At 43.8% G+C, this 14,043-nt stretch overlaps 1 protein-coding gene across 1 annotated transcript; it reads left to right on the top strand.

The window, feature by feature from the left end:
- The first annotated feature begins 204 nt into the window (after positions 1 to 204).
- Positions 205 to 1,409, top strand: LOC125514105 (transcription factor IBH1-like 1). Its single transcript, XM_048679361.2, has 2 exons — positions 205 to 900; positions 978 to 1,409. The coding sequence occupies exons 1-2, from the start codon at positions 378 to 380 to the stop codon at positions 1,046 to 1,048; spliced, it is 594 nt and encodes a 197-aa protein (XP_048535318.1). The 5' UTR covers positions 205 to 377; the 3' UTR covers positions 1,049 to 1,409.
- Positions 1,410 to 14,043: the final 12,634 nt, after the last annotated feature.

The raw sequence follows: 14,043 nt of genomic DNA, 5'->3' as shown, positions 1-14,043 counted from the left end.
AAGCGTCAGCCACATGCGCGCATGTTCAATTGAAAACAATCCGAGCTGTTCATCCATGTGTTGTGCAAATCCCTGATACTGTCTAGTTAACCTTTTTCCAAGCTTAAACAGGATAGGCTGGCGTTGCATGAGAAAAGAGGCAAAAGACGCCTGCCATTGGCCACTCCCAGGACCACGGCCCAGATGGCCGCAACGCATGCTAGCTCACACCACATGTGCGTGGCGGCATGCCGTCTTGCGCCCGCTCTTTTCGTCCCCGCCTCGCGGATATATATTCACGCACACACACAATGTCAGAGTCAGGCACACAACAATTTGGCTAGGCAGTGCGTCGACATCGAGGAGGAGGAGTCCATTGCTCGAGCGGAGCAGCGGCAATGCGGGGACCTGGCGGCAGCAGCACCAAGGCCTTCAAGCAGGGGTTCCTCAGGAGCTTCCTCCTGAGCCTGAGATCCTGCGGGAACGGCGCCATGGGCCTGCAGGAAAGGAAGCGCGCCGTCCGGTCGTCCGCCGACATCGCCATGGCCACCACCCGCGGCAACGGAGCCATGTGGCCGCAGGCCCTTCTAGCAGCAGCATCGTCATCATCTTCGCCGTCGTGGAGTAGGCGGTTGCCGGCTGCAGCCACGGCGAAGGCGACGACGAGGCGGAAGAAGGTGGCGAGGAGGTGCTGTCCCCAGAGGAGGACGACGGCGAGCAGCGGCGAGATCGCGAGGAGGCTGGTGAGGAAGCGGACCAAGGTGCTGCGGGGGATGGTGCCCGGCGGCGAGCTCCTCGACGGCGCCTCGCTGCTCCGCGAGGCCGTGGACTACGTCGTCCACCTGCGCGCGCAGGTCGCCGTGCTCCGCCGCGTCTCCAACGCCATGCAACAGAGACCGTCGTCCCACCACCACATGGCAGGTCTGCTCCATGTCTGTGCCCTGCATGCAAAGCATGACCATGTGATTCACTTTGACTTATCATCATGATTCGTGCAGGGGCTCCGCCAGTGCAGTTGAAAACAGAGACGACCGGAGCGGCTCAAGCCTCGGATGGAAACCAAGAATAGCGAGGCCGCAGAAATCAGGAGCCTCCGGGAGCGCTTGCGGAATGGCCAAGATCTTGTACTGTTCAGAGGCATGAGATCTAGGATCTCGGAACTGCGAGGCATGAGGTAGGAGGCAGGTGTTAGCAGCGGCTAGTTGTAGTGTCAGCGAGGCACAGAAATTTTTGGGTGCACTAATTTATGGCCAACCGGGGAGATATGCAGGTGCTGGGAATTGCCAGCTCGATCATGCTTGTAAAAATGGACTTGGAATTCAGTTGTGTTCGCTTCAGTTCATGCTGATTTGTTTGTTTCGTCTTCCTTATTGTCCTCTGTAATATGATACCAAGGTCTTGTCCTCGGCGACGAAAAATTTGTGTCGTCTGCTTGTTGGTGTCGTCCTTATGTTGATGTTCTAGTCTTCATTGGTTGGACCGGTATTCATGATGAAAATCCTTATCCCGCCTTCGGGTGGGTCTTGATGATGATGACACAAAGGTGTACTGCCTTTTGACAGTGCTGATGCCGAAGAATGGTCACGTAGTTGTAGGTAATTTTTGCCGCTTCTTGTAATGTGTTGATCTTTACTGGCCTGTTTCGTATACCTTGTTGCAAGAGGTTTTATCAAATATTCATATTCATGGGGGTTTCGTTCTTATGTCATTTCAAAAATTGAAATAATTGGGACTTTTCGAAGATTGGATGTAGTTAGTCAATTTACTAATGGGTGATCTGGTATGTGCAAAAGGAAACTCCGTCCTCGATTCTGCGAGATTTTTTATGAAATCTTTTCGTTTGCTTCTTTTAGGTGGAAGCTTTGATTTCCCACAATATTCTTTTTATTTGGCTTAATTTTTTTCTAATGATCGATCCAACCTCTTTAAAAAAAGAATCGCGTACCACCCTGTTCACTGATTGCACACACCTCTGTCAGACATGGCCTTTTTTTTCCAGGAAATGGACATCATATGGCTTTATTGATTGAACAAACAAGATATAGTTGAGAAAACAAAATCAAACACGGACGATACACAAATTTTGAAATTAATGCCAATGTAATGAAGTCGTCATCTTATGTTCTTCGCAGCTCGGTGTTTCACCATTTCTTTGATGGCAAATTTATAAAAGCCAAGCTAGTACAAGATGGACTGACATAGAACGATTTAAAGAGCCACACGAGCCACCTATTATCATAAGAGTTGAGAACCTAAAATTGCTAGATGAGGTATAATTAAGGATATTAGCGCTACAGATATAAGAATTTAGTTTTAAGGTTCTAAAACACACATAGCCGATCCCTTGAAGGCTTTAGAGGAGTATATTCTTTACTCCTCGCGTTGGTCCGCCCTTGAATTTATTCATTCTCCGAAAAACATCCACCCCCTCATCAGCGCCCCTCTCTCTTCCTCGCACCTCATCCTCGCTGCCGCACCCAAATTCACCCTCCAGAAGCCAACACACCGTCGGAGGTTGCCGCTACCGATGTGCAGCACGGATCCACGCCATGGTTCGCAATGAGACCGGCATCAAGACCGCTGCGGCGCCCCCACTCCACTCCTTCACTGACCAACCGCCGTCATGGGAGGCCTAGATGTCCGAGATCAAGGATACATACAAACTCCGACGCCCGGTACTGGGTGGGGTCCTTCCAATCGGCAGAGTTGGCAACGAGGGCTTACCGTATCAAGGTAGTGGGGGTCTACGACAGCAAGGCAAAGTTGAACTTCACCTGGGCTGCCCCAACGTCCCGCCGATAGTCAACCTCGACCCTTATTGGTCTCCCGCCATTAGCTGCGGGAGAACCAGTATGCCATCGAGCGGATCAAGGTGGAGTGTGCCAACGAATCATACATGGTTGAGCTCCACCAGAAGCATCCGAGCTCGTCGTGGAGGAGCATCGGCATCTCGAGCTTTACAACAAGGGGATGTCCGATGAGGACGAGGCCGGGCCATTCAGTGGGTGAGGTGTGGTGTTGTGGACGTGATTGATCTCTCATCGAGATCCGGTAGTGAGCAGATCCGCCTAGATCCGTTTTGCATCTTTGGCCGATGCTTTCGCAACGAAGATGACATGGGCAAGGGCGGTTGTGGATGAACTTTTTCTATTGTCGTTTCATTCCTAGTTAGTAGAACATGTCAAGTTTTGGTAGTTCGATGACATGCGTGAAGAACATTGCATCAGACTAGTATGAATTTGAGGATTTGGTTGAGGGAGCCAATTGTGGAGGCAGATTTTATTGTGTCATGTCACTGTCCGCAGACGCGTACGGCGATACGGGTGCATCCACAAATATATAGGAGTCCGAATTTGCCAATTCCAGTTGTAGATGTCCTAAGTGCCCAGGTCCAAAAACTTGTTCTTAAGCAGGGTTGTTTTACCCAATTCTTATTTGTCGCCTTAAGCGCCATTTACAGACTATTGGATTAACTGGCGCACACCCCATGCAACATGAGGTAGCAAACGGGCCGTCTCATGTAAGTTCATTTGTCATTGGTTTTGTAGGTTCCGCAGGTTTCTTCGGGCGGGTTTTCTTTTTGTTTTTGCAGCAATGATTTTGCTCAGTGAAATGTTTTTATTTTTCTTTTTATATTTTTCCTTTTTTTCCCTTTTTGTAAACTGAAACCTTTTTTTCTAATTCATGAACTATTTTTTTCAAATATGTGAACTTTTTCCAATTGCATAAACTTTTAGCTCAAGAACTTTTTTTCAAATTCGTGACCTTTTTCAAATTTCATGATTTTCTTCCCAAATTTCATTAACTTTTTGAAAATTAATGAAGTTTTTTCAAATTCATGAAATTCTCTCAAATTCATGAACTTTTTTCGTTTCTGTGAACTTCTTCCAATTTCTACAAACCTTTTTCAATTATGTTAACTTTTTCAAATTCATGGTTGTTTTCAACTTTTAAAGAATCATTTTCTAATTTATGCTTTCTTTTCAAATAATTTATACGGGGTATATAATACCCCCTCTCTGTCCCATATACAAGATCTTATTACATCCAGATTGGATGCAATAAGATCTTATATATGGGACGGAGAGAGTATATGCTAATGTTGTACAAAAGAAATGGTCAAATGGCACTGTTTTCTCATAGTAAACAACTAATTGAGTTCGACCTGGTGCTTATTGGCTACGGCACAACCTGTTAATTTTTTTTTTCTTTGCGTTTGCTTGTGAGAGCATGTTGCTGGGCCGGCCCGCTACAAGTCGCGTGTGAGTGTCAGCAGACCTAACCGGCGCTGACAGCGCCAAATATGAGGTCCCGCTGTTTTATGCTTTCACATCGTTGTCCTCAGCGGTCAGGCCGGCCTAACAAAAAAAATGAGTTTTTCTAACCTAATATGGAGGCTATAGAGTTGTTTTTGTAACTTAGGAGCTTTATTGATTACTCAAGGGTAATACATTCGCCGATAATACAATCACGGAGAAATTCTGGAACATAGTTAGTAGCAAGCAGCAGATCCTCAAAAAATAAATAGTAGCAAGCAGCAAAGATCGATTCTCAACAAAGGAAAAAGGCGCATAATAATTGGGACAAATCATTTTTTTAGTGTGACTGAGATGGGTAGCTATTCTCAGTCTTTTTTTGTGTGACTAAGATGGATAGGATTCTCAGTCTTTTTTGCGACTGAGATGGATAGCGATTCTCAGTCTTTTCTCTTTTTTTAAGAAAAAGCGATTCTCAGTCATAACTAGCAATGGGTCAATTTTTTAACGCAAATGAATTGGTGTAATTGAAAACGGAACGACTAAAACTCAGTCGACTGATTTCTTACAAAGTCTCAGTCGATCTCTCGATTGATTTTTTTATGCTAGTTGCTTGTCACGTTTAATCGGCCTGCTAGGATGACACGGCCGGCCGGCCTGTTTTTTTTTGTCTGTTGGGTTGTGGATGGAAATAGACCATGCAAAGTGCAAAGTATGTTGTCTTGTTTTTTTAGTAGATCAACTTATCTCTTCTATCTTCCCTTATATCTTTTAGCATGTCTTAATCAATATACATATTTATTTTCCTCCACGATGTGGGTCAAGGTTTGCTCATATAATTTTTTTTTGAACCGGGCATCACCCTTTTCTATTACTGCAACATAATGGAAATACAACAGTCCAAAGAGGGAGAAAAGGGGAAGCGAGTTCAACGCATCGCCGGGAAACCCACTGTGAGCACTCGCCATCGAGATTACTCACTGCGGGACGAAAACCCGACGACACCATACTTCTGCAACTAGGAACCAGGGCCAGTCAGGCCCAAAAGAGCACAAAACACAAGCTCGCGACAGTCGAGCAGCATAAGTTTTCAGACCCACGCAGGGGAGAGCGACTCAAACATCAAGCTAAACCAGAGGGACGCATCTCCAGCAGAATCAGCAGGCCGCCTCTTCATGGCTCGCAGCACAAATCCTCATCATCATTGATGCATTCTCCTTCAGCATCTTCGCCCCGTCCCTCATGGCAGTCGCGTCATCTTGCTTCATTATTCCTGCCCAGTAGCAAATTAAGGCACAAGCAAAGAAGGTACATTCAAACGGGTTTGTAAGTGGTTTGCATTCAAAAGTAGCCCTGTTGCAACACGACCAAATCGCCCAGCACACAGCAGCGATCCCTGCTGTATAGAATTTTTCCCCTCCAGGTAAGAATGTAAAACACCAAACATGCATGCCACTGTCCTCCGGGTTATCCTGGCAACAGGGCAAGTAAAGAACAAGTGTTGTGCGGTCTCTCTTCCTCCGCAAAAAGAACATTTTGGATTCCCTTTTGAACCTCGATGTTTTATCACATCGCTAGTCAGGACAGCATCCTGAAAAAGTTGCCACAAGAATATTTGAATTTTGAGAGAGATTCTGGCACTCCAGATTCATCTGTAGTCGCATCCAGCAACATTCTTTTTCAGGAATGAGTAAACAGATTTGGTGGTAAAAGAGGTTCGCCCACCCAGGCCCCATTTGATTACATCAGCAGCATCCGAAACACATGCTTCTCTAGCCATTTTCCCCACAACACCCCATTGGTCATTAAGCTCACTATTCAACCTCCTTCTAAAGAATGAGGAGGGATCAACATTTAGGCATTTATCAACAGTGCACTCTGGATAATTGCAGATAGAGAAAAGACGAGGAAACTGCACAGCTAGAGGGATATTGTCCCCAATGGGGTCAACCCATAATCTAGCAATGTTTCCAGACTGCACAATCACTCTCCTCCCTGCCATATAAAGATATTTCACCTTCATGATGGCTTTCCAGCATGGTGAGTCATTGCACTTCATTTTAATGTCAGCCACAGTAGCCCTACTGAAATATTTAGCTTTCACAATATCCTGCCATAAGCCAGATTTAGTTTCTAACTTCCACCACCATTTAGTAAGCAGGTTGAGGTTCTGCTTATGTAAATCTTTCACACCCAACCCTCCTTTATTCTTGGATCTACAAATTCTAGTCCACTTAACAAGGTAGTACCGTTTCTTATTCTGGGTCACATGCCAAAAGAATCTCTTTCTACACTTGTCAATCCTGGCAAGTATAGTTTTAGATAAAAGGAACATGGACATATAGTAGAAAGCAATGCTAGAAATATTCGCATTAAGCAGCGTCAAGCGTCCTCCAGATGAGGCATTGCCCCCCAGGCCAGAGTCACATCTCTTAATAAATCTGGACTCTAAAAAGTCCCAGTCAGCTACTCGCAAAGAAGAAAAGGTCACTGGCACCCCAAGATATTTCATGGGAAAGTGCCCTATTTGACAATCAAAAATATCAGCATATGCTTTAAGTATATCATCATCCCCCCCTACACACAGGATCTCACTTTTCTGAAAATTGATTTTGAGCCCAGACATGAGCTCAAAAATGTAACAGCAACTTCATGTTCACAGCTTTATCCAGATCATGATCTATGCACAAGACCGTATCATCTGCATATTGCAATATGGCCACTCCATTTTCAACAAGATCTGGAGCGAGTCCAACAACTAGATTATTTTTCTGTGCCTGCAGTACCATTTGTTGGGGAACGTAGTAATTTCAAAAAAATTCCTACGCACACGCAAGATCATGGTGATGCATAGCAACGAGAGGGGAGAGTGTGATCTACGTGCCCTTGTAGACCAACAACGGAAGCGTTAGTACAACGCGGTTGATGTAGTCGTACGTCTTCACGGCCCGACCGATCAAGCACCGAAACTACGACACCTCCGAGTTTTAGCACACATTCAGCTCGATGACGATCCCCGGACTCCGATCCAGCAAAGTGTTGGGGAAGAGTTCCGTCAGCACGACGGCGTGGTGACGATCTTGATGTTCTACCGTCGCAGGGCTTCGCCTAACCACCGCTACAATATTATCAAGGATTATGGTGGAAGGGGGCACCGCACACGGCTAAGAAAACAATCACGTGGATCAACTTGTGTCTAGGGGTGCCCCCTGCCCCCGTATATAAAGGAGCAAGGGGAGGAGGCTGGCCGGCCCTATAGGCGCACCAAGGAGTCCTCCTCCTCCTCCTAGTAGGAGTAGGACTCCTACTTGGAGGGGGAAGGAAGTGGGGAGGGAGAAGGAAAGGGGGGAGGAGGCACGCGGCCCACCCTGGCTGCCCTTCTCTCTCTCCACTAAGGCCCATATGGCCCATTACTTCTCCCGGTGGGGGGGGGTCCGGTAACCCTTCGGTACTCCGGTTTTCTCTGAAATCACCCGGAACACTTCCGGTGTCCGAATATAGTCGTCCAATATATCAATCTTTATGTCTCGACCATTTCGACACTCCTCGTTATGTCCGTGATCACATCCGGGACTCCGAACTAACTTCGGTACATCAAAACTCATAAACTCATAATATAACTGTCATTGAAACCTTAAGCGTGCGGACCCTACGGGTTCGAGAATAATGTAGACATGACCAAGACATGTCTCCGGTCAATAACCAATAGCGGAACCTAGATGCTCATATTGGCTCCTACATATTCTACGAAGATCTTTATCGGTCAGATCGCATAACAACTTACGTTGTTCCCTTTGTCATTGGTATGTTACTTGCCCGAGATTCGATCGTCGGTATCTCAATACCTAGTTCAATCTCATTACCGGCAAGTCTCTTTACTCGTTTCGTGATACATCATCTCGCAACTAACTCATTAGTTGCAATGCTTGCAAGGCTTATGTGATGTGCATTACCGAGAGGGCCCAGAGATACCTCTCCGACAATCGGAGTGACAAATCCTAATCTCGAAATACGCCAACCCAACATTTACCTTTGGAGACACCTGTAGAGCTCCTTTATAATCACCCAATTATGTTGTGACGTTTGGTAGCACACAAAGTGTTCCTCCGGCAAACGGGAGTTGCATAATCTCATAGTCATAGGAACATGTATAAGTCATGAAGAAAGCAATAGCAACATACTAAACGATCGGGTGCTAAGCTAATGGAATGGGTCATGTCAATCACATCATTCTCCTAATAATGTGATCCCGTTAATCAAATGACAACACATGTCTATGGTTAGGAAACATAACCATCTTTGATTAACGAGCTAGTCAAGTAGAGGCATACTAGTGACGTTTAGTTTGTCTATGTATTCACACAAGTATTATGTTTCCGGATAATACAATTCTAGCATGAATAATAAACATTTATCATGATATAAGGAAATAAAATAATAACATTATTATTGCCTCTAGGGCATATTTCCTTCACCATTTTACACAGGCACTCAGCAGCAATGTTAAAAAGGAAGGGTGACACAGGATCCCCCTGTCTAACCCCTTTAAAGCTCTTGAAATATGGCCCCATAACATTGTTCAACTTCACACTAACTGTGCCATCAACCAAGACACTTTTAATCCATCCACACCATGTGGGACCAAACCCTCTCATCTCGAGACATTCCAAAAGAAAGTCCCAGTTCACTTTGTCATATGCTTTCTCGAAATCAAGCTTAATGACAATACCCACCTTCTTCTTGATGTAAGTATGATGCAGAATTTCATGCAAAGATAATACTCCATCCATGATATTTCTATGTTTGATAAATGCATTCTGGTGTCTGCTAAACAGTTTATCAGCAAAGGGAGCCACCCTGTTATCCAGCACCTTAGTTATCAGTTTGTAGGGGCATCTAAGCAAGCAGATCGGCCTAAACTGCTGAATCTTATTGGCCCCATTGATTTTAGGCAGTAAAGTAATAATGCCATAATTCAATCTACAAACATCAAGATCCCCTATATGAAAAGCAGTGAACAATCTCATGATATCACTCTTCACTATCTCCCAGCAATGCTGGTAAAATTCAGCGGGGATATTATCCGGGCCAGGGGCCCTGTTGCTTTTCATGGAAAATAAGGCTCTCTTCACTTCTTCCTCTGTGAAAGGTCTATTAAGAATCTCGTTGTCCAGCTCATCGAGCTTTTCTTCTACCCCCCAAATATCAGGGTCAAGGTGGAACATGTTTCCCTGAGCCGGCCCAAAAAGATTTTTGTAAAAATCAGTGGCATGCTCTAGCAGTTTCTCAGTCCCCTCAATCACTGTATCCCCAATATGAAGCGAGTGTATAGTGTTTTTCCGCTTATTACCGTTAGCAATTTTTTGGTAATAAGCGGTGTTACGATCCCACCCCCAAGCAGCCATCTCTCATTAGACTGCTGCAGCAAAAAAAAGCTCCTCATTGACAAGAATTTTATTCATCTCCACAAGAGGTCAGTCTTCCTACAGAACAGCTCATGGTCTATATCCCCCTCCTCTTCTATTTTTTCAATGTTAGCAAGTTCTTCTCTAATCTCCTGCTTCCTTTTCTTTTCATGACCAAACTTATTCGATCCCCAGCCTTTGAAAAACTTCTTAAATCTTTTTAATTTGATATTTAGAATATCAACAGGATCGGTGGCATTCACATTCCGATTCCATATTTTGCTAACTAGAGGAATAAATTCATCAGATTTTAGCCAACTTATTTCAAATCTGAACTCTCTTTTTTGTGGGGCTCTGATAACATGATTATCAGAGTACAATAAAAGAGCGTTGTGATCAGAAACCTCCCTAACGAGCTTCTTCATATTAACCATAGGAAACATCTCCTCCCATTCATTACTCATAAGCACACGATCCAATTTCTCCAAGGTAGGATGAGCTTGATTATTAGACCAAGTGTGCGCCCCCCACTCATATAAATCTCACGCAAACACATAGTGTTAATAATAGAATTGAACAAGTCAGAATGTGTTGTTCAACGCCATATTTTATTCTTCTCCCCACTATTTCTGAGGATATTGAAGTCTCCCCCAATCAATAAAGGTGTTTGAATATGTCAGCAGAAGTCAGCCAATTCACTAAGAAAATCATTTTTATCCCCCTCATGGGCTGCTCCATAGACACTACAGAGAGTCCAAATCTTCTTCATACTGATATCATAGAGAGATACCTAGAGAATGAACCTGCCTTTTCTCCAAGCAACTACTTCAAACTTCTCCTTCCGAACCCCACACAGGATCCTCTCGCCTTGCCAATTGAGGGGATCCATTCCCACTCAAACAAATTGTGTGGATCGAGCTTCCTAAAATAACTATCCAAAAAAATCTTCTTTAATGTTTCTTGCAAACAAAGAAAGTCAAGGGAATGGTCCTTAATCATATGGGAAAGGCAGGTTTTCATCCCTTTCTTTCCTGCCCCCCTACAATTCCAGAATAGACCTATCATTTATATCTTTTCCGCCCCCCTATGGTGGCCCTGGTATTATGGACAGGGCTTCCAGCCTGTGTTTTTTCAATAGGATTTTTTTGGCTTCTAGTAATGGGCCTAGAAATAGCCACTTTCACTTTAGGGCTTTTCCTTTTCCTAGACCGAACCAAGGCAAATTGTTCTTCTATGTCCTCTTCCCCATCCCCCCAATCAGTATTAACTGGGGTTTAGTCTCCCTTACCATTAGTGATATACATCACTTCTTCCTCTACCCTCACATTTTGTCCCCTCTCTGTTTTGGACATTTCCCCCTGACTATTTCAAGTTATCTAATAATATCCACATTAGAGAAGTTATTGTCAGGGAAGGCCACCCCCATTTTCACAGCACGAACCATAAGTTCAGGATTAGACAGTGCATCGAATGAGTTATGATTAGCTGAATTACCTTCCAGATTTCTCTTTTTGGAAATGGCAACAACTCTCTCTTGCATTCTTCCTTCCATATTTTGCAAGTTCCTCAAGCTAAACCTCTGAACCTCTTCAGATAAAAGGGGAGGAGTAGGAATCACCTCTCCCACATCCTCAGAGGGGGAGGCAGAAAATATTTGGTAATGCGATAAACCATTTAATCTATGCGCCAAGATTCGTGCAAATTTGTGTTGCATTTCCTTTTTCCGGTCACAACATTGTGTAATATTTTTTTCAAAATGGATTGAGCCAATTCATTTTGGATTTGCAGGTTAGTTTTCCTTTTGATTTTGTTTGTTTTTGTTTGTTCTTTTAAAATTATTAGTTATTTTCATTCTGCTCATTCTTTTCTTGTTCTATTTTTCTCTCATAATTCCTTCTTTGAAATATGTTTGTGCGCTTTTTTATTTTTTATTTTTGGCTTTTATTAATTCTTAATTTTTCACATTTATTGTCGTCAATTTTGTAACCATACTATCAGCTACATGTACATCTATCCACATGCGACTGCACACATCATATCCGCGTGTAACTATGTTTTTTTAATTAATTCGTTATTCTTTAGCCTCAAAGGAAAACTTTGCAGTATGCATGTCCATTAATCCATGCACAACTAAACACGTCTTACTACACATGCAATTGCTGAAGGAGTGGCCTTTGCATATATTTCTGTTTTTTTCCTTTTTTCGTGTAGAGAGGGGGTAGTTGCATGTTTGTCAATAGGCACGCAACTGCAAGGGTTGTCCCCGACTACAACTGCATGTCTTCAACGCAACCGCAACTTAACGGTTTGTTTGTCAGGAGAGGGGGATAGATGCATGTCTATCAATAGGCATGCAACTACAAGTGTCGTCCCTGAGTGCAATTGCATGTGTTTAATGCGACGGTAACTTTGTGATGTTTTGTCGGGAAGGGAGAAGTTGCATGTTTTCCACTAGGCACGTAACTGCAAATGTCACTCCCGCTGCAACTCTCTGCTGTTGCATGTCTGTCATTAGGCACGCAACTGCATGCCCACACACCCCGGTCGAAACTGACCTTTGTTTTTTCTTTTGTAAGTGGGTTATGCAAGAGGGGTACAGTTGCATGTCCAACACTAGGCTTTGCGGCTACGAGTATCGCCCCATCTACAACTGCATGTCTCCCTCCTGGTTGCAATTGGTCTTGTGTTTTTATCGGAGGACGGCGGGAGAGGGATGGCAGTTGCATGTCCAATACTAGGCGTCGGGAGATATGGGGCCCAATTGCATGTCCCATGCTAGGCATGCAACTGCATGTCTTCTACCTTGGTCGCAATTGCATGTCTTATAACTTGCTTGCAACTCGACTTTCATTTCTTGTCGTACGGGGAGAGGCGCCAGTTGCGTGTCCCACACTAGACATGCAATTGCATGTCTTCTAACTTGGTCGCAACTGGGGACCTTGATTTTCTGATATAGAGAGAGAGAGAGACCCAGTTACATGGCCCACACCAGGCACACAACTGCATGTCTTCGAGCATGGTCACAACTGCATGTCTTATAATTTGGCTGCAACTCGACCTTTTCTGTTTGTCGGATGAGGTGAGGGGCCAGTTGCATGTCACAGAATAGGCACACAATTGCATGTCTTCTAACCTGGTTGCATTTTGTAAGCACCTTTGTTTTGTCGGAGAGGGCGACGACAAGAGAGAAGCATGTCCAACTATAGCCACGCAACTGATCTCACAACTAGCTTTTTTATTTTCTCACAGTGGGGAGTGGGCATTTCTCAAGATATTTTGGTCTTTTTGTTATTTTTTAAAAATCATATACAGAATTTTTTTGCATTGAATTTTTTTCCCAAGGAACCAGAACAAAAAATTAATTTGTTTTTGTGAAAAAATAGCATATTAAAGCTGAAATAGTTACTTTTGTCTAGATCTAGGGACACATAAATGTTTGTTGTGGTGGAATGGAGTATCTATAGACGATGTGCTGCTCTTTTTCTGTTTGAAGTCTCTGGAATGTGGACCCACGCTCAACATCTTTCTAGAGGCCACCCCAGCGGTACTGTTTGAACTGAGAGACGAGCGGGGACAGAGAGAGAACAGGTGAGGAAGGAAGCCGCATCACGGGGGTAGGCACATCGAAGCTTTCCGCAGCGGAAGTCGCCGGTGACAGGATGCTCGGCGATGTGAGCGCCCCTCCAGACTCCAATATGTGAATTTATTTCAATTTTTCATTTTTTATTTTGTAGTTTCTGTTTTTGTTTCTATTTCTATTTTATGTTTTGGATATGTGTTATTGTTTCTTTTCTAATTTAGTGATGTTTTGGATATTTATCTAAAAAATAATGCCACTCGATTTTGCGCACACGTGGACCACACATTTTTTTCTTAATTTATTTTTCTTCTTTTTTGTGGCAAAAATATGTGCTCAAAGAAATACAAACACGCTACATTTTTTTAGAACAACTACACTTTTTGTATGCATTATGTTTGTTTGAGACACACTACAGTGCAAATCGTCTGGGAGAGCTGACACAGACACCCATATATTTGACAGCCCAAATACAAACAAAGAAAAAATAAACCAATATAAAAGAAAGAGAACAAAAAACAATAGGAGGCTGCCCACGTACAAGCAAGAAAAAAAAAAGCCCAACACGAGACAAGCAATTTGGAAGAACAAAATAAAGGACAAAAGCAGCCCACCAAAGAAGAGAAGAAAAAAGGACAAAAAGAAAGCCCTGTACACGTTAAACAAGCCCAAAGAGAAACGAAGGAACGACAAGGAAATTGAACCGGGCATCTGCAGAACGTTGAAAACTTTGATAGGACTGATATGCAAAGAGTAACTCTAGTATGTCACCATAATTTGGATCTCCATCACTATAAGAAGTGTGCTCCATATTGGAGGCTGCTGG

This window comes from Triticum urartu, chromosome 6A (genome assembly GCF_056163025.1).
Source record: "Triticum urartu cultivar PI428250 chromosome 6A, HENAU_Tu73, whole genome shotgun sequence".
Taxonomy (NCBI): Eukaryota; Viridiplantae; Streptophyta; class Magnoliopsida; order Poales; family Poaceae; genus Triticum; species Triticum urartu.
This window is presented reverse-complemented; position numbering and strand designations above follow the sequence as displayed.